Here is a 21294-nt window from a genome sequence, read left to right as displayed (position 1 = left end):
TAATGAACATGAGCTTTCTTCTCATGGCCTGTTAATGAGCACAGATTTGTGGTTCTACTCTTACGCTCCTAGTCAATGGTGTAAAACAGAACTTCTCTGGTCACTAGAAGTCAAGTGAGGGAGGATTTTAAATGCATGCCCTGAAGAAGCACAATTATGGCAGTTGTTATGATTGTTCCAGTCTATCAAGTGTAAATAATGAATGAAAACAACCAAAGAAGATAAGGTGAGCTGGTGCAGTGGAATGGCAGGGCAGTGGGGTGCCAAGAGAAAATGCTGCTTGTTTAGACTAGGTTTATAGTTGTCAGAAAGCATGTTATAATTAGTGTTTACTGTAAGTGTTGCCAAACTCTCCAGAGCCTGAGCAAACTTCACACTCAAAATGACAGCTTTACATGTGGCATTCACCCCATGCTCACACAGCAGTGAACATTATAAATACATGGATTTTATTAGACCCATGCAGTGAAAATCTTGTAGAGTCTCTGCTAGGTAATGCAGACACCTTATCTTAATGAAGGGACGTGATACAAGGTGGATGGATGGATGGATGGATGTTGGTTTAACTTAAAGTATAAGTACCTTGTTGCCTTAAAATTTTGAGTTCATTGAAATAAAAAAATATTATTTTGAATTTGTAAATACTGCACTGAGGCAATTCATAGAAGGTTTATAGTACACCTCATTCTGTCTGAGCCAAGAATAACAGTGACTTAGGCCTGCTGGATACAGGATAACTTATTAAGTGTCTGCTTTAGTTGTCTGCAGGATGACAGCGGCCTGTATTTCCAGATGCTGAGTCCAGAAACTACAGTCCTAATCAAAGACTCTTGATCCAATGCCTTGGTGGCCGTGAAAGCCACAGCCACATTGAGCCCCGGTAGAAAAACCAAAAACTAAGACACACAATTTTTTCCATATGAAAACTGCTGTTGAGTGAAGTACCAGTGTTTGAATTTCAGTAGCTTCCCTCTTGCATTACCACAGTCTGGCTTTGAATATCATTAATAAAACATTGACATTAATTCATAAATTTCCCCCCCAACCTCTGTCATGACAGTATCAGTGTTATTAAGTTCACTGGAAAGTCTGGGCTCATTGGAGGGTTGCAGTCATGAGGTGGACAGTAGCCTATACTTGCACAACATGCTTCAGAACTGTCTGCAAATCCCAAGTATAAAAAGCTGATGATCCGAAGTGTTAACATGGAGCTGAAATAGAATGCGCTACCGTCGAGACTAATGGCACCAATGCAATGCTGGACGCGAAATGGCACGGTGATGTGTTCGTTCTGTCATGCTGATGCAGATCCAGTTTTTGTGTGAAAGACTTAGCTTAGCTGAGCACAGGCATTCTTTCTGTGGCTACAGTTTTCATTATTTGACCTTTTCAAAATGACATTTTTGTAATACGCAATTGCTCTGGCATTTTGAGAACTATGTACAGAATCGTGAACTGAAAATAACAATCATATCTCAAAATATAAGGGTCCTATAATAATATGTTCAAAAATAGCATCAACAACTAAAGCACATATCAACACTAGCTGTCTACACTCTGTCAGTTTCACACCTTTGCCTGGTTTGACTGATGGCTTTTCTGCGTAAGCTTATGAAGTATTTTCTCTTTTTACAAATGAACTGAAAAGGAGCCTTGTTTCAGGAAGTGGGTTATGTGACATCCCAGCATGACTCCTTTTGGTTTACCTAAAATGGCCTCAGGCTGCTATTCTGTTCAGAAACTAATGACCACAGACAGACATTCAAAACTCTTTAAAATACTTCTTTGAAATAAAGTGCACTGCGACCGAACTATAGACTTGAGTGCAAACTCATAAATCTCATGGTTTTGGGCTGCTGCTCTATAGAGCAGGGCTGGCAACTCAGACAATACTTCAGCCAACAAACCTCAAAGGGATCATTTACAACTGATGAATCACATCTCCCTGTATTTCTGTGAGCCATTAAATAAGCTGCAAACTAAATAAATCCCACGAGACAGTCAATAAAGCGTGGAAATACCAATACAAAGAAAGTTTTCTCAGAGTAAACAGTGACGGCAAGAATGTAAGAAAACATAGAAGACTTTAGCTTGCTATTATCGCTCCCTGGTGTGGACACTATTGTTCTTGATGCCCCCATGAAATTAAAATGTACGTTTTTTTGGCTTAAAGTATGAATATGTTAGCCTTAAGGTTGTCTATAAGTTAGTGTGCTCCAAAACAATGACAAAATTCACATTTAGAAGATATAAGATATGTGTTCAAAACTTACAGGCTCTCACTTCCGCCAATATGGATCAACGATTTTGATGACATCACTCTGCACTTTAACTTCTCATCAGAATTTCTGACCAATCAAATGCTCTCTAGAATCAAGGAGCGGAGCTGCTTGTTTCAAGGTACTTCAGTGGGCCTTTAACTTTTGTAGCTACTAATACTAATAATAACGTATTACATATACTAAGAAAAGATAAGAAAAAAATATTTTCTTAAATTAAAATCTTAATATTTTATCTCATCTTTTATTTTTTGTACATTTAGTTTTGTCAACTTGTGTGCAATGACTGATAAACTTCCAGTGAAGCTATTTCATTTGAGTCACCTTTTGGACTGTGTATATATTTAAAGTCAATCAAGTCAAGTTTATTTATATATCGTTTTATACAAAACAGATTGTTGTAAACTTCAACATGTGCGACAAAGTCATATTCTGCCTAAAGCAGCAAAACACAAGAAAATCTTGTTCAGTTCGTGTCAGTTCAGTGTTGATCCGAATCCGATTCAGTTCAATGTGTTCATCAGTTATGAAATGTGTTCTATTCGGTTCTATTCGACTAAAGTGTCGTTATTCAGCAAATGTCAGTTCAGTGTTGATTCAATTGAATTTAATACCAGTGTCGATGTTGCAAACTTATGAAACAAAGTTAAAGCAGCTATAAAGCAGCTATGTGGAAGACAGTGGTGTCCTCATCTAGCTCAATTCAGTTCAAGTTTTGTTCTCATCCAATACTGTCAGTGCAGTCAAATCGATAGTATTAAGTGTCTTTTTTCATTCCATTAAAAACATGCAGGAAACCCTAAAGAAAGTGAGATATAAAGTAAACAAGAGAGAATGACCATGGGCTAAGAAAAAGCAGAAGCAATAAAAGGGAAAGCGAGATGGTGAAATCTAGCAGTGCTAACGGTTGTCAGCTGAAGGAAGGGTGCGACGTTCTCTCGGCTGTTGATGAATGTCTGCAGTGATGTGTGTGAGGCTCTAAGCCAAGATGCTTCTTGCTCCAGCACCCATAAATACTGTGCAAGGCTGCCTGTTCAGTCCTCAGCCACCACCAGCGTCACCATTCTGCCTAGAAAACATAGCATATGACTACACTCTTCCCTCTCCTTGCATCACTCCTCTCACCTCCAGAAGAGTGAGGCCCTGGTACAATGGAATTATTGTCATGCATGTCTCACAGGAGGTTCAAAGTGAGGGCTAGTGCTGATATTATGATCCTAGGGGCAAACTGGAAATGAGGTGTCTTAAGGGATCACAGTACCTGACTTTTGAAGCATCAACAGTGGGGAACAAGCCATAACCGCTCCCGGCTGGTGGTCCATTTCTCTAACAATCTCTGTCTGATTTTTATCAGCCCACACTATCATTACCATCAGCTTTCACTATCACTGTCCTCTCCCTCTAATATCACTCTTATCTCTCGACTCTATCGCTCTGATCCCGCATTGGAGATAACAACAATAGCAGAGAAAGAACTGCTCCAATCCTGTCAGAAGCTGCGACAGCCGTTCATTTATACACAACACGACTGTCAAGATGTTTCTAATAGCGATAACAGGCACATCATTCTAATGCAAATCAGTTACTATGTGCCGTTCGTGAAATGTCTAACCCCATATAGTTCATTTTTGAATGGAGCGTTTCATCAATATGTCATGTTCAACAAGAAGACATCAAAAACAGCTTTGAAGTAAAAGATCTTCTCTGTAGTACACTGTATCTTCTTCCATCAGGCCTTTGATTACATGTAGATCTGGAGTGGAATAAGGGCAGCTTGCCGAGGGGAGTGTCAGTGTGGAATTTGCAGGAATCTGATCTGGATGACTATATAAGCGTACCTTCACTTCCATGAAACAATCCTTTGTGCGCAACTCTTCCAACTGTGGCACCGCCTGGCACAGGCCCAAGTGCAAGGGAGGGCATTGTGTACCCTCCTTATGTCCTGTCACTCAACCCTCCCTGACTTTGACAAACCAGACTTTTATGTCAGAAATTAGATGTTTTAACAACCTAGCTTACTAACTTACATAAAAGTCTAATACAAGTCCCATTAACTTCAAAGAAATAAAAATGGACACTGTAATTAATGTAAACATTCAACTAGTAGCCTATACATGCGTGTGCGTAAGACATTTTGACGACAGCTGCAAGTTGTAACTCTTGTCGTGTTGATTTCGGAGACAGGAATGTCAGCTGCACACCTCTTTATTTGCCGGAGATGAAAAACAAAAGCAATTTGTGTGTGTGTGTGTGTGTGTGTTCTCAGCCTACTGCGGATGTAGGGATGGTGGAACACCCTCTCTGGTAAAATGAAAGCAGATGTGCACAGGAGAGCTTCTGTAACGTGAACAATGCGATGTTTCCTTGGCATTACATAAGAAGAAAGAATATTTTCTGCAAAAAAAGTTGCAGAACTTTCAGATGGAATTGTGAAACTTATGGTAGAAAACAAAAACAAAGCCCTAAAACAAACTCTTCTTTCATCCCAAACCATGACTTTTGTGAAACACAACATATATTTTAAATGTCTGTTTTTTTTGTCCATAAAGTGAAAGTCAGTGGTGTCTAATGTTGTTTTGGACCCCATTGACAAAAACAGTTCTTCTAACAAAACATTCTTTAAAATAAAGTCGAATTAGTCGAAAGATACTAAATCATAATTATGAGAAATATCGAAATATTGACATACTGAGTCATAACTATGAAAAAAATTGTATGTCATAAAAAGTAATGATAAAAAGTAGAAATTGATATAGTGAGTCATTTTAAGTTAAAACTCAAAATTATGACATAAAAAGGTGAAATTATTATATAAAATATAGATTTTGACAAATGTCATAATCATGACTTTTTATCTCATAATTGTCATGATTATTATTTACTTGGACTTTTTCTCATAATTTGTCATAAATATGATTTTTGATTTTTTTCTTTAAACTGTGTAGGGACCAAAAAAATGAGTCCTCTGTGTGGACTGGAGCTCATAAATGTCATAATTTTGAATTACCAAATAATTTCTTATGTGGCAGAAATTGTCTTCCAAATGAGGGAGAGTAATTGATGAATTTTCATCTTAGTGAGAACTGCCCTTTTATTTCAACATTACAGACGTGTGTAGGTGTGTACATAACATAATATCTGTAAAACATATTTAAGAAAAATGTGAACACTTTGCAATATTTTTATCCATATTTAAGGCTTTTTGTTAAGAGTTGGGAATGGGATACATCAAGTCTACATCTGGATTCAAATATGAAGTGCCTGTTTGTACAAGTTTGTCATGACATGAATCAGAAGACAGGTGCAGGTTAGCGTGGCTTGGTTGTGACGCCTGAGGGTTATTTCTACATGTTTTTAGATTTTTCAAGACAGTGTCTGCTCGGATTTCTCTGAGATGATCCTCTGAGCTCTGTTCCTTCCTGTATATGTTTACATTTTTAGAACTTTAATTAAAGCTTCTACATGAAGGTTCCAGGTACATTTTGTACATTCTTAATGAACTAAATATCCATAACCATGACATAATGTGGTATTTTAAGATTTGCAATTCATTTTCAGAATTAATTTACAGCTCTAATCCATTTCCAGTCAAACAGTCCATGATCCCTTCATTTCCGCACATAATTACTAGAATCCTGGTGCTATGGAAACTGTCTGCATGTGTGACAAAACAACTGCCCGTATGGATAACATAGTGCTGCTGTTAAATGCTTTCATGCTCCTAAAATAAATTACACAATAAAGTAAAAAAAAAAAGTAAAAAAAAAAAAAACTGTCATCATCGTCATGTTTGGTAAGACTTTCTTTCTTATGTGGAATTCAAAAGAAGATAATTATAGCCGAATGTCCAAGCTGCTAGTTTTCATTCAATGACAGTGAATGGTGAACAAGTGAACCCTGTAAACAAGATTTTCTGTGAATAAAGACTCAAATTTCAGTCTTTGGTGATTATTATATGACTTGGAAAATGTATGGACTAGCTTTTATGATACTTTTATAGTGACCTTTTTGGAGTTAGAAAAGCAGCTCAACATCTCCTTTGGAATTTCCCAGAGGAAAGAAAGTCATGTTTTAAATTTTGGGGGTCAACTATTCCTTTAAACAGTGGTGGGGCCTTAAAAATCCTTAAAAGCCTTAAAAGACCTTACTCATGTGTGGAGCTCAGATCGCATATTTCATTCCTCTGGGACTCGAGAGCTTGGTGACTGTCAAAGCAGCTGATAGGGGTATCAAAGAACTTTAATCTCAAAAACTAATTAAAGTCGCTCTGCTTTGGATTAGCACAGTAAGGGCCTGGACAAAGGAGTCTTTTGACTTTTAAGGACTTTCTCTGACTTCATCTGTCCTCTCTCATCTCTCAGATGGAGCAGCAGTAAATGAAGGTTGGCTGATGTGCCTGTGCTGATTGGGGCCAGCAGTGCAACTCCAGTCCAGAGGAACATGCTGAGAGATGATGTCATTGTGAGTAAAACGAGTCTCTCGTTTAGGGTGTATAAAAGATGCCCCATATGGAGAAATAAGCCTCCTGTTTTTTTTCTTCTTTTTTTTCTTTCAACAAGCTGTTCAGAGGGCCGAGTGTTACTGATCCAAGTAACACCATGTGAAGGGAATTATTCAGAGCTTTTTTTTCTCCCTCTAGCTGTCTCACATCTCTTCTCATGGGTGTTTCCCTGGATTTGTCTTCCATGGATTTGCCAATATCCATTATCAAAGCTTATAAAGCAAGTGTGAGTCTTTATACAGTTGTTTCTTCTATTGATGTTATACAGGGTGTAGGTGTTGCTCCCTGAAAGGGTGTAACAACCCTTTTAAATTTTATTGTGATGCAATTATGTGATTCTTTTTTGTTAAAAAAAATATGTATGCATTTTCATAATTTAATTACATATTTCAAGTATAAAAAATATAAAACATATATTCATGAAAATCATGTTGCCAAGCATTTCAAACGATTCAAAGGATTTTCAAACCTTTAAATGTGATTTAATTTGTGGAAAATTATTCATTAATTCTACTCTTATATCAGTCATTTAAAAACAAGTTTCATTGTAAGATGTCTGTGTATCAAGATGCCATGTCTCATTTCAGTCTATGCGAACTTGACACTAACCTCACAAAATCTGATTTAGATCGGCATAGACAACCTGTGAACACTGAGCAAATTTTGGAGCCAAAGAACAGCCTGAAAAGGTCACTGTCCCCTTGCTGTATACCTTTCACCAGCAAGAACCCTGCAACCCTGTCCGGCGAGGACAGGACAGGAATGGTATGAACCGGGGATATGAAGCCTCCAGACATCCAGCATTTACCTCTGGTGAGAGGAGTCTCGGGTCCATCCAATAGCTCTATAATACTGCAGACCTGTGGAGATTTGGTATATGGAATATGGGGTAACCATGTTCTTCAAAATATATTCTTTTGTGTTCAGCAGAAGAAAGAAATTCATACAGGTTTGGAACAACGTGAGGGTGAGTAAATGATGACAGAATTTCTCTTTTTGGTTGAACTATCCCTTTAATAATGGCATTATAAATCTGAAATATTTCTTACTCATTTGACTCTTTTTCTGTTTTAAACAAAACTCTACACTTTTCTCTTTTTTTCCCAGGTTTAAAATAGATTTGAACATGACTGAATAATTATGGTTACACCAAAACAAGTTTTTTTTAGGGTTGGGTCAGGTATAGTTCTTAAGATAACAACTGCACAGTGTGGTTTCTAGCTTGTTATTTATGATCATTAGCTGGTATAATGAATGTCTAAACAAGCTCAACCTGGTTAAAGGTGGTAGACCCCTTTGGCTAAACTGGCTGGAACCCATAACCAGTTTCCATGTTCAAAAAACCAGCCTGACCACATATAGGCTGTATAACCCAGTTTTTCTAGCAAGGTAAACATCATGTTAAGTCATAGCTATGTGTCCACACCTTCAGAGAAGTGACTCCCATGATCATTTGTGGGGCACATAATTTAAATGTCATCTCAAAAGCCAAGATGAGCAGTGAAACGACCTCAAACAACAAGAAATAAGCCCAGCTGTAACAGCTGAATTTCACATGACATTTTGTGTTTGAGAGGTTAGAGGTAAGAACAGTCTTCTTTTGTCAGAGTTGATGATTGAAAATTCCCATTTTCATGTGTAAATCTCAACATAAGTGCAGCCAGCTGATCTTTTGAGTGTTAAACCAAACTAATTTTATTTGATCATTTTTTAGATTTAGGAATGATCACTCTGAAATGAAATGTCTCTGATAAAGAAAGATAGCATGTTTGTTTTGATAGCATGGTGTGAAGACCACTGAAACCCAGTGAGCATGTGTTTAGCATCATTCTGCTTTTGGTGCTTTAAAAACCTCCTATAATCCTGTAGTCATAAAACTTTTGGTCTCATTATAATTATTTTCACACAACAGATGGTTTTATTTAGCAATGTTTCATATCTCTCTGATTTACTATAGATGCTGCCACAGGCTAACAGTACTCTCAGTGCTAGCCATATGCTGCTAGCTATCCCAAAGAAAACTGGTTTCATAAATGATCTCAGAGTTATAGTAGTGCTGTTTGTCTGTAAATTACTGAGAACTTTTTCTGGTTTAGTTTTACCGAATTTGGCAACTAACGGCTTCTTCGGTTCAACGTCACTCCATCCTTGACGTCTCTTCAGAATCAGTAGATATTTCCAAAGTTGAAAGTCATTCAGCAAAAACAAACAGTTGCTAGCCACAATTGTCTTATAATAAGAGTGGAGGGATGATAGATAATGCAGAAACAACAGTTATGAAGACCAAAGAGCCAAATGTATGACAGAAACCCTCGCTGCTTTTCCCCCTGAATTGGCAGTCCTCGCTGAGCTAGCCGCAGTCTTTTTCCAATTACAGTAATCACTGCACAGAAGTAACAAAAATCCTGAATGGCTAGATGGTTTCGACAGAAGAGCTCAGCGCACATGCACTGCATGCATGGACTGTGGTGAGGAGAGATTATGGTAAACGTCAAACCTACCATTAGAACCTGTCTGGTTTTCTACTCAACACAGACCTTTACTCACTTGGTATATGCTAAATATGAAATTTTTGTGACATAATCCATTTCGTCAGCTGTAATGAAATGCAACATAAGATACATTTGTGAGAGCGCTTTTCCAGGACACTACTACTTTACTATTAACTAAGCGTCAATAAAGATATTTATTTACCATGGTAAAACATGGTAAAAAATAAACAATGATGCTTTTACGCTGGTTAATGCTTTGTAAAATATTCTCACAATTATGTAAAACAATCAAAATGAATTGGCTTGATTATATATTAAAGTGCTATATTTATATATACACTCACACACATTTTATATTTGATTTTTATATTTTTATTTATGTAGATATTATGTTTTAACATTAATTATTAATATTTTGTTTTTATTAAAATATATAAATGTCTAACCAAACTAATTATCTTTATCATCATCACATCACATGTAAGTGGTCATACAGTATGATTTTTCTCATAACAATAATGTCCCCTAGTGGAGGACATTTGACATGACTGCTGAAGTTAAAGAGTAAAACTACCTAATGCCACTGAACATTATCAGCTTAAACATTTATATATATATATATATATATATATATATATGAAGAGTTCAGATGCAAAAGCCTCTAAGTGCCATCTGAAATTTTCTTCTAGAATGATCATTATCAAGCTCGTATATTTAAGTTCAGTAATTTCACTTAAATGGCAATGAATATTACCTCTTAGTTGTCATTTAAGTGAAATTATTGAACTTAAATATACAAGCTTGATAAAAATGATCATTCTAGAAGAAAATTTCAGATGGCACTTAGAGGCTTTTGCTTCTGAACTCTTCATATATATATATATATATATATATATATATATAAAAATAGTCTTAACCAGATTGCTGATCTCAAAGACAAAGTTTGGATTAAAAGCATGAAAAGAAAATGCCATAGATTTTTGCCTAAATTCTTCCCCCAAAGACCTCATCAAAAATGTATTTAAATTACCCTTAATTACTCCTTAGTGAAAATGAATATGCATTAAACAAGGTATTACATACACATACCCCCTGGTTTCACAGACAAGGCTTAATATAGTCCCAGACTAATATGCATTAGATGCTGTTGAGCTGTTTTAAATGAAAGCAACTTGCACTGACATATCTTAAAATATTTCACTGCTATTGTTTTGTCTCAAGATACACACCTTTTTTTTTTTTTTGGCACATTTATAAAAGCCATTTAAAATGCCCTAATTGAACTAAAGCCTAATCCTGGCTTAATCTAAACCCCATCTGTGAAACGGGGACTTTGTCACTTCCCTAAGTAGTCGCCTATTTAGCCTTTTTTCACCTTTGTTGCCATTGGCTTTTGGCTTGCTTAGTTGGGGACATTAAATTAAAATTAAAATTTAATATTCAACAATAATATTGATCTGCCTGCATTGCATTATATGAGAACTGAACTGAGCTGTATGATGACTAATCACGGTTTTCTCCAGAACGGCTATATAAATGATAACATAACTTTTTTACAACAAAAATGAAACATCACTGAACTTACTTAAGCTGGACTGTGACGCTATTTTCTACTGGAAACAAACTTTGCAGCATTATTTTCCTGTTATCTCTGTAAAGCTGCTTTGAAACAATCTGTATTGTAAAAAGCGCTATATAAACAAATGTGACTTGACTTTGTGAGCACAATATGCAAAACTACATTTCCCAGAATGCTGTAGGATTATCCACAGGAAGTAACAGTAACATAAAAAAAAAATATTTGTAGAATTGCACAATGTTATATTGTCTAACCCCCTGATAGCTCCAGAGAGAAGGGCAGAGAGACATCACTTCATGATGAAGTTGCTTTGCGGTTTTACCTTGTTACTAGCCGTTGCTGTTGCCTATTACATCTACATCCCATTGCCTAGGGAAATCCCAGAACAATGGAAACTGATGGTGCTGGATGCCACATTTCGAGGAGTTGTGAGTATGGTAAGTATCACACTTTAAACTGTCCACCAGGTGAATTAAGGAAAGGAACATTCTGATTGGCTGGAAAGATGTCTATATTCCATTCTCAACTAAAATGAGACTTTTTAACAGAATCAAAATAACAATAATAAAAGTTTATACCTGCTTTTCTATTACATTTTAGCAGAATATATTCCTCATTTAATGATTTTTGCTTTTAGTATATAACATCTAAGTGTTATCGATATATACTGTATGATATAAATTAATTAGTATAAAACTTAGACAACGTCCAGTATTTGATATTAATAGAGGAGCATCTGTTTTTGAAGAAACATGACCTTGATTTGCCTGTTTGATGAACTTTGACCAACTTGGCACAACTGTAGATAATACCCAAGGGCAGAATGAAATGTTCTCTATTCTCTGTCTTCATGAACTTTTCTCTCTTTTTCAATGCACCAAAAATATCATGCGAACTGCATTTCAAAACCATAATGAGGGGAACGGTTAGTTCAGTTCACTGTTGTTGTTTTTGTAGGGAGATGTTGCTCATTCACTGGGTTTGAGCCATAGTGTCCACGTTATCAACTCCGCCATAGTCAGTTTCGAGAGTTTGGTGCCAATCACAAACCAAGAGATCCAGGCTGAAGATATCCTGTTTGATGGGGTACATGTGCGTGTATACCACCCTCCTGGACGGAAAGAAAAGCTGAGGAGAGCAGTTATGTTCATCCACGGAGGTGGATGGGCCTTGGGTGCTCCAAGTACGTCTGAATGTTACCTTATTAACCATTATACACTTTTCATGATAAATCAAGTAGCAGGAATCCCTCTGTCCTATTTTGACATTCATGGGATTATGTGTGAGTCGTGTTTTCATGTGACTGCTTATCTGCCATCAGAGTTGGGGTCATATGACAGTCTCTGCAGACTGATGGCAGCTGATCTGGATGCAGTGGTTGTGACGGTGGAGTGAGTATATACTCGCATTCATAGGAAGAGATAAATCATCTACGGTTTTGATCAGCCACACTGAGTGTTCATTTTGTGCAGTTATCGCATGGCTCCTGATGTGCACTTCCCAGTGCAGTATGAGGAGTGTGTGCAGGCCGCTAAGCACTTCCTGAAGCCTGAAGTGCTGGCGAAGTACTCGGTCGATCCAGAGCGAGTGGCAGTGTGTGGAGACAGTGCTGGAGGGAACCTGGCCGCTGCAGTGGCTCAGCGGGTACACTTCCACTTTTATTGCCCTCATTTCAGGTCATATTGTCTGTTAAAGGGATAGTTTATACAGAAATGAAAATTCTGTCATTGTTTGCTCACCCTCATGTTGTTCCAAACCTGTATGACTTTCTTTTGTAAGGAAAAACAGAGGAAATGTAAATAATTGTTCTGATCGAATGAACGGGGACTGGAGCTTTAATCTTCGGAAATTGACAAAAACACCACAAGTATCATAACTGTTGTCCATAATGCTTGTAAGCTTTATTTCATGATGTCCAAAACCATACGATAGATTTGCATTTTTTTATTTTATAAAATTCATTAAAAAAAATTATAATAATGTTTTAACCACTGTTACCGGATCATTGAGAATCGGATTAGTGAAATAAATCTCTTGACTGAGTAAGTCAAGAGATTTATTGAAAAGATCCGACTCAAAAGAACAGATTCATTCAGACCGTGAACATAGAGATATTTTGTCATAAGCATGACATAAAACCTCAAAATTATGGCAAGAAATTCCAATTTGTCATAATTATGATATTATCTCATAATTTCTACTATCTCATAATTGACGCTGTATCATAATTTTAACGCAATGATGACAATGACCTTATCTAATAATTGACGCTGTCTCATCATTTCGACTTGATTATGACTTTGTATCTCTTAATTACGACTATCTCATAATTTCGACTTTGTTCTTAGGCTATGTGGTGGAAATGGGCTACATATGGGTGACTTCAGAAGAAACTATTGGTGCGTTGTCAGAAGATTCAGACTTGTAAAAAGCGTTCACGTCCTCGTAGAACTCTTAATTGCAACTTGTAAACTCGGAATTTTCAGAGAGCTCTGACTTATTCCACGTGACCGCTGCAGATTCATTTTGGTGTTGATAGAAAAGCATAATTCCGAGTTCGTAAACAGCTCTGAGTAGAATGTCATGTTTTGTCATCTCGCAAAATGATATGGTGTGAATGCAGCAGCTTCCTTTAAATGTAACAAACTGTTGGTTCAATTAACCTTTGTGGTTGCTGTAATCAACCTGCATTTTTGTGTTCTTTCACTAGATTGGAATAGACAACAGTACTTCTGTGAAATTCAAACTGCAGGTCTTGATTTACCCAGTGCTCCAGGCGCTAGACTTCAACACAGCTTCCTATCAACAAAACCACAATGTTCCCATCCTGTATCGCAGGCTAATGGCTCGTTTCTGGCTGGAGTACTTAGACGCCGACCCTGACCTCAAGCACTCCATTATGATGAACAAACACACAGCCCAAGACCAAAGCCTGCTGTCCTTGAATCGTTCAAAGCTGAACTGGACCAATCTCCTCCCCAAACGAGTGATAAAAGATTATAAGCCTGTTTTCCCGCTGACTGGCTCTCCTAATATCTTAAAGGATGTACCGGCATTATTGGATTCCAGAGCTGCTCCGTTACTGGCGAGCGACGAGGTGTTGCGTATGGCGCCACGTGCTTACATTCTGACGGGCGAGCACGATGTTTTGAGGGATGATGGGATGATGTATGCCCGCAGGCTGGAGCTGGCAGGGGTCTCTGTCACTAATGACCATTACGAAGATGGTTTCCATGGCTGTGTGAGCTTTGCTTTCTGGCCCTTACACTTCTCTGTGGGAATAAGGGCAGTGCAAAATTATATTGCTTGGCTTGAGGAACATTTGTAGGTATTCGACTTAAATGTGAGAAGACGTAGGCTACGTCTAAAATTCGTCTATTATTAGGGATTTCCACATTTCACAATGTGATGCATTCTTTTGCAGCATGACATGGTTTATATTGTAAATCAAGAAACTGAAACGGTATAATGTCTTTCAAATAATGACTAACACATTTAAGCATTTTTCTAAACTAATGTACTAAGAACCAAATGACAATGGAATTTCTCTTGGAAATATATATACTAACATAATTAATATAAGGCCTACAAGTAGGTGTACAGAACGTTAAAGTATTCAAATTATACTTACATTTCGTCTTTACTACTGCATTCACCAAACAGAAGTCATATATCACCATACATTTCATTACATTTGTGCTAGACTTTCACTCCAAAAACCTGCAATTAACTGAGTCATATTTCTACTGTGAAACACTGAGTGAATAAAGTAGGAACATGTATTGAAGCTGCAATAAAATGTAAAAATATTCTGCCTAGTTGCATTAGTAATTCAAGAAAGCACAACATCGTGGCGTTTCAAATATTCTCACATTATTGAATAACGATGAGAAAAACCGCATTTATGTTTGCTGTTTTATGTTCCTTTTATAAGCAGTTTGTTGGAAGTAAATATATGTCATAGTTCTATGCCTTTTGGATAATTGTGCTAATCAAGGTCCTTCTAACTTCTACATTTATAAGGAAAAACATTCAAATGTCAACATGAAAATATTTGGGGTATAAGGATAATTTCATAATTTAAATATTAAACTGGAAAGCTATTAATATATAGTAACAATGTTGCCCTCTAGCGGCTGAAATGACGTACATCAAAGCTAGGCTTAAACAAAATAGAAAATAATTTGTGCTGCATTAGACAAAACTTACACAACACATGACACAACACCGTTTTGAAAAACAAGAAATAAAAAACTATAATTTATTTTTGTTGCTTTCTGCAATTTTCATTATTTCATTGTGGCAGTGAATAAACCAGCAATAATAAGAGGTTCTCCAGTAATAAAAAAAAATAAAAAAAATCAAGAAACTAAAATCTGAGAGTTCAAGTAATGACCATTGAAAAGCAAAGGGAGGAATAGAACGACACTACCAAACTATAAGGTTTGAAAATACAACACAATATCCCACTAAGATCCAAGACTCAACTAAGAAGATTTTCAATATTTGGTCAAAGCCCTACTGATAGTGTTTTCAAGCATATTTAAGGATACAGATGAAGCACTGCCTACCCTGCTTCATTATATAAGACATGAAACGGTGCAGTGTAACAGTAAAGATGTGTTCACTGACCTTTCTCAACACATACTTCTAGTTTTGGTCCCTAAAACAGGAATCACAACACAACTGCAAGACAAACACAACTAATCAGGATCAGAGTAAAGAGGCATCAATGGGTGCTAAAAGGTGCTCAGGCATACATTTAAACAACAGAACATTTCGAAATACTCGTTTACAGTTTGCATCAAAACAAATATGATGCCTTCGAGTGGGGAAAGGGTTTATAAGATGGTTCTCTCTCATTTTGATTCTCATATTGCTTTTAAAATTATCACTGCCTTGAATACATTCTCAGGTGACACTGACCACTCTTACATTCACTTGTTTCAGAAATCTTTGTAGATATTCTACAGATGACACAGCCAGCTCTGTCTGAACTAACAATGAACAATAGTGAGGATAAAATGAATCAGCAACTCTCAAAATTGGAGGAACATTTCTGTCATGACATATTTGTGCTTCATTATCCTTATAAAACCGCTGACAAACGTGGAATTTTAACATCTTTCTTTCAAAGCTTGAACATGATGAATAAAAAGTGACATAGCACTACTTTCTGTTAAAAAAATAAGGAACAATCTACTGAACAAAAAAATAAAATAATTCAATATCCTGAAGGGACACCCCAGTCCTATAAATGAAAGTCAAAATGACACAGGAACTGATCACTACAGCAACCAGAAAAGGTGTCTAAACCCATTAACACTATTGGGACTAAGTGCTACATTTTTCACCATAAGAAAGTTATTTTACATTACAGATAGCAGTGTATAATTTTACCTTCAATGAATGTTTAGATGCAATATATTCATATTTATATATATTTAACAATAAATTCAAAAAAAAAAAAAAAAAAAGAGAAAGAATGTAAACAAATGTTTATCATTGAATAGCTTTGGGAGAGTTTATAATGAGCCATACGTGTAAGCAGACAAATGTATCACAAATAACTGTGAAATTCATTTTAAGGTTTGGGTCATCGACCATTTAAAGAAAAAAAAGCAGATGTTTATCAGATCCTTAGTTCATTGTGACTACAACAGTCATGCAGAAGCATACAGTTCCTTCAAAATAAAAACAAAATATGCCATAAAGCTCAGCTTCACAGTAACTTTCTATTACAGCAGTGTGTGCGTGTGTTTGATGGTAGAGGTTGAACATGGAAAAACCACAGACAAGAGTTTTGGCAAACAATTTCTGTTCAAATCGACCACTGTTAAGAGAGATATCAGTAGCAGGACAGCTATCAACAGTCAAAATGCATCTCGAGAGCATCTTCAAAACTCTGGTCCTCATCGGCGCTGGACGCGAGGAAAGAGGCCATGGGCGAGCCCGCGGACAGGCTGAGGACCCCAGCAGCGTTCGTGCCAGTGTTTCTGACCGAAATACTGGTGAGGTTGATGCCGAGAGTGAGCCTGGTCTGCTCCAGGGCTTTTTCAGGCACGGCAAAAGCCTCCAGCTTCTTCTCCCCGTTGGCCATGTATGAGTTCTGGCAGCCCCTGCAGATGCAGTCCAAACAGGCCTTACGGTTGGAGTAGCAGGGGCACCTTTGACCCCTGCAGGTAAGAACACTTGGATTCTGGGTGGCTCGTCCACACTTGCAGCCTTTTTTCTCTTGTGTCTTTTTGTATACGACTTTAGGAGGCTGGCCAGGCAACACGCTAGCCGAGAGCAGTCTGTCCTTCGCCTTGCCCTTCGCCTTCGGGACGGCCACTTTAGACTTGACCTGAACCTTCTTATTAGCCAGGTCTGTGTTTATCTGGATATTTTTTGTTGAATCCAGCATGGCCTTGTTGACCTTCAAAACGCCCCCATTAGTGACCACGACAGGCGGCGGGGAGGGTGCTTTCGGTTCAAACGCTGTTTTCGACGGAGCTGTGGCCGCTACCGAAGGCCCCTGGATGAGGCTGGTGATGGGCAGAGGTTGGAGCATCTCGCGGTCACTCTCAGAGCGAGAGCGCTTTCGGCTCAGGCGCACTTTTCTGTGGGCTGCGGCGAGGCACGCCTGAGGCTGTGGAGGGTGTCCTGGCGTAAGGGCGCCGCTGGTTTGCGAGTGCTGACATAGCTCTGCTGCTGATTTAGTCAGTTCACAAGACACCTCCTTGCTCTTAATGTCAGATTTAAGGTTCTCTAGGATGCTTGTGTTCTCCGCACTGAGGTGCACGGATTCAGCGCTTTCGTCTTGACTAACTTTGCACTTTACAGCATTAACAGTGACAGTACCCATGTGTAGTTCCGAGTTAGATCTCAGAGGTTCGTCGGCACTGACAGGCTCGGGGGTCTCTAGCTCAGCTGGGATCTGCTCAGAGGGTTTGTCAGAGACACTCGGTTTGATGTCAGCAGAGTTTTCTGAGTCTGTCTCCGTTTTGAGATGAGGAACATATGCAGTTTCTTTGACAGAACTAAACTCTTCTTGTTCCTGCTTCACCCCCAACACCTCTTCCAGCATCTTCTTGACCTCAGTGTAACCTTTGACCCCCAAGGCACTCTGCTCTGTCATGACGCACACCGAGACACACTCGCAGAGACTCCTGTAGCAGTTGATCAGAATCTGGAGCTGTTTATTCTCCTCAAATTGCTCATAGTCTTTACACCAGCTGCAGGATGGCTTTAATAGCATTTTCTTGCCTTTACAACCCTTGCAAACACAGTGCTGGCAGGAGGAATCTTTTGGAGCAAGCGGCTCCTGAAGCAAATTTCCTAGATGAAAAGAAAACAATAGATTAATTTAAAACAATTAAGCATAACAAAATAACATCATGTAACATTCCGTTCTACAGAGTGCAACAGATGGGTTATGCAAGTAAAAATCCCATTAATTTTCTACACAGGGAAATTTACTTTTAATGATAACTTATAAACCATTAAAGACAGACCTGGGAGCTACGAGGTTGTTAATCGATGGTAAATGCTTTTGTTGAAGCCATTAGACTGCATTATTTCAACTTATATTTTAAGGATTCTATTTAATGGCTGGAATTCATTGTGAAAAACTACATCACCCATGATGATTCTGCAAAGAAATATCCACCAATCAGGGAATCGAAACAAACAAATTGTTTCAAAAGGGCTTTAGCACCCTCCAACACCAATGAAGCACATGAATGACATGACAGAGTCAGTCTCCCTATGCTCTGAAACTACTTCAAATATTTGTATGTATATTTTGCAATATTCGTAAAATCAATCTATCTATCTATCTATCTATCTATCTATCGTCAATATAACAATGGAGATATACTCCATATACACAGTATAGGCCTATATATATATATATATATATATAGATAGAAATCTCTAATTGATTTGTCTTATATTTCTCCATTGTTTTTAATTTGATTATATCATTCGCAGTGATTCATGGGATTGATATATTTTTCCTTCATTAAAGCAGTTAAAGGTAGGGTAGGTCAGAATTGTCTAAAAAAACTTTTATTCAAATTTGTTTAAACTGTCTTTATATACCAATACATAATTAAAATGCAAGTACTCTGAAATAGAGAGTATAAAAAATTGAGTGACTCTAGTGTATTTAATCTTCAATAAACACAGCTCATTAATTCCATTCACTCCCACCTAAAAACGGGTGCGCGACTGCGCGCACGTGGGCAGAGCCAGTAATAGGCCGGGTAATAGGTGGTGGCCAAGCGCGCAAGCCAATCACTTGTTTCGTCCCGGTAGGAATTAATGAGCTGTGTTTTTTGAAGATTAAATACACTATAGTCACTCAATTTTTATACTCTCTTTTTCAAAGTACTTACATTTTAATTATGTATTGGTATATAAAGACAGTTTAAGCCAATTTGAAAAAAAGTTCTTTAGACAATTCTTACCTACCCAACCTTTAAGTATACAGTCTTGAAACTTTTTTGCTTTAAATCAAAGTTTGTAATGTTGTGATTCACTTTGTCGCAGGTTGGTTTGGTTCATGACCTATAAATCTTTAAAATAACTTTTTAGAGTTAAATAAATAAATTGGGGAAAAAATTTAACATTTAAATAATAAACCAAGAAGTCCAAGTGGTGTTCACTGCAGAGCCAAATGACGCACAGCTCCCCACTCTGGATGTCATGGGTGGAGCTTGACCAAGTCCAGCCCCACCCCTATGGATCTAATGGGTGGAGGGATAGTTATGGGTAGGGTTATGGTGTGGTTGGACCTTCTAGCCCCACCCATTACACCCAGAGAGAGGGAGCTGGACATCCAAAGGGGGAGCTGGACTTCACGCTCCACCCATGGCTCTGCAGCGAGCAGGCTCTCTGAAAAAGCCCTGGAAGCCCTCAAAGCGTTCCTGGATGCTGATTGGTTGATACAGCTTTCCATCATATCACTGCGCAGAACCCACAGAAGATCTCTCTCTCTCTTTTTTTTTTTTTTTTTTGCGTAACAACGTTGTTGAATATATCTATGATTATGCCACGGACTATACGTTCTAGTGGAAGAACGCGACTCAATTTGCTTAAAATATGTTTGAAATACTTTTATTAAGCAGTAACCCTTTAATAAAATCAATAACAAACTCGAGGCTACGCTGTATATTCTGAAATTATTAACGGCTACTTCGCTGCCCGTGATGCAACGTTATTTAGCCGTGACTATATTGAAAACATAGCACGGCCTCTCGTACATTGCTTAGTTTTAAAGGTTAAGTTACTCACCACACACCAGGCAGGAAAGAGAGTCTCTAAAGAAAGGCAGGACGTTGAACAGTCCTCCGTATGTCTCCGGATCCTTCGGGTCGCACTGCAGAAGAGAGCGACACGCCGACACGTACAGCGCGGTGGCGTTTACCGGGTTCATCTCAGCGACTTCAGTCAATAGCAGGAACAAGAGGAGCGGGCTGATCAGCTACTGAGAGCGACTGATGAACTGACTCCCAAAGCAGAATAACTGGGAGAACACAATCAACCAGGCTTGACCCAACGCCTCAAACAAAGAGTGTAATTTGACATGACTCGCAAGCAGATGAGCGGCTTTGAGTCGTCTGCTTGTTAACATGTCAATGTTTAGAGGATTCCCCGGAGTCGGTCAGCCCGGCTGCTGTAAGCGATGTATAGCACAGACTATAGTCTGACTTCCATTAGTGTCAGATCCCGATTACCTCAATATGAAGAGCGCTGCACGTTTGTGATAAAGTACACAGAGGTGAAGGACTGGGCGATAAACAGCATTTTAGAGAGAAGCACAACAGGCCCGAGGTGTAGCACTAACGTTAGAGTCGGCGGCACGAGCTCTGCGAATAATCCGTCCACAAATAACAATAGGAAAAACAGAAGACAAAAAATCCGTTGCACAAAAAGTATGATCCTAGAAATGATCAACCACAGCGGTTATTTACAGTTTAACTGAACAGTCCACACAGTCCGCTTGCTTGCTAGTTCGCTAGCTAGCTAATACAGACTGCACTTTTCTTCGGGTTGTTGAATAAGAGAGCTTTTCTCACACTAACGCGTGCGATAGACTCCCGTTTGAGCGATTTGTTTATATAATATTCAACTGAATTCCCTACTCTGCAAAATATTCCCATACATTAGCCCGTGCTAGAGCCAGTTGCTTATTATTCCTCTGTTAACTTTTGCATCCTGAGAGGAACAATACCAAACAAGAGTAAAAGAGCGCTTGGAATTAAACACGACCTCCAGTAAGTACTGCCCCCTAGTGTGAGACTGTATAAAGCACACGCTACTACGAGCATAGAGACTACGAGGCTCTCTCTCTCTCTCTCTCTGTGTGTGTGTGTGTGTGTTTTTATTGAACAAGGATTACAGGGGATTACATACATCACAAAAAAGCACTTAAAAACAAGAAAATAGAGGTAGAGC

The 21294-nt window shown here is 38.1% G+C and overlaps 2 protein-coding genes across 3 annotated transcripts; one reads left to right on the top strand and one right to left on the bottom strand.

The window, feature by feature from the left end:
* Nucleotides 1-8231: 8231 nt before the first annotated feature.
* nceh1a (neutral cholesterol ester hydrolase 1a) lies at nucleotides 8232-14663 on the top strand. 2 transcript variants are annotated; one of them, XM_082172209.1, is made up of 6 exons: nucleotides 8232-8363; nucleotides 11116-11288; nucleotides 11809-12034; nucleotides 12173-12242; nucleotides 12324-12495; nucleotides 13562-14663. In XM_082172209.1, exons 2-6 carry the CDS (start codon nucleotides 11148-11150, stop codon nucleotides 14177-14179), a joined length of 1227 nt encoding a protein of 408 aa, XP_082028335.1. In that variant the 5' UTR covers nucleotides 8232-8363; nucleotides 11116-11147; the 3' UTR covers nucleotides 14180-14663. The 2 variants fall into 2 exon arrangements, with proteins under 2 accessions (XP_082028335.1, XP_082028336.1); XM_082172210.1 differs by lacking the exon at nucleotides 8232-8363 and having other exon boundaries at nucleotides 11047-11288.
* Nucleotides 14664-15081: 418 nt separating this feature from the next.
* msl2a (MSL complex subunit 2a) lies at nucleotides 15082-21102 on the bottom strand. The gene is made up of 2 exons (XM_082172208.1): nucleotides 20131-21102; nucleotides 15082-18171 (listed from the first exon to the last, which is right to left on the bottom strand). The coding sequence occupies exons 1-2, from the start codon at nucleotides 20270-20272 to the stop codon at nucleotides 16718-16720; spliced, it is 1596 nt and encodes a 531-aa protein (XP_082028334.1). The 5' UTR covers nucleotides 20273-21102; the 3' UTR covers nucleotides 15082-16717.
* Nucleotides 21103-21294: the final 192 nt, after the last annotated feature.

Source organism: Leuciscus leuciscus (assembly GCF_965113295.1).
Source record: "Leuciscus leuciscus genome assembly, chromosome: 6".
Taxonomy (NCBI): Eukaryota; Metazoa; Chordata; class Actinopteri; order Cypriniformes; family Leuciscidae; genus Leuciscus; species Leuciscus leuciscus.
This window is presented reverse-complemented; position numbering and strand designations above follow the sequence as displayed.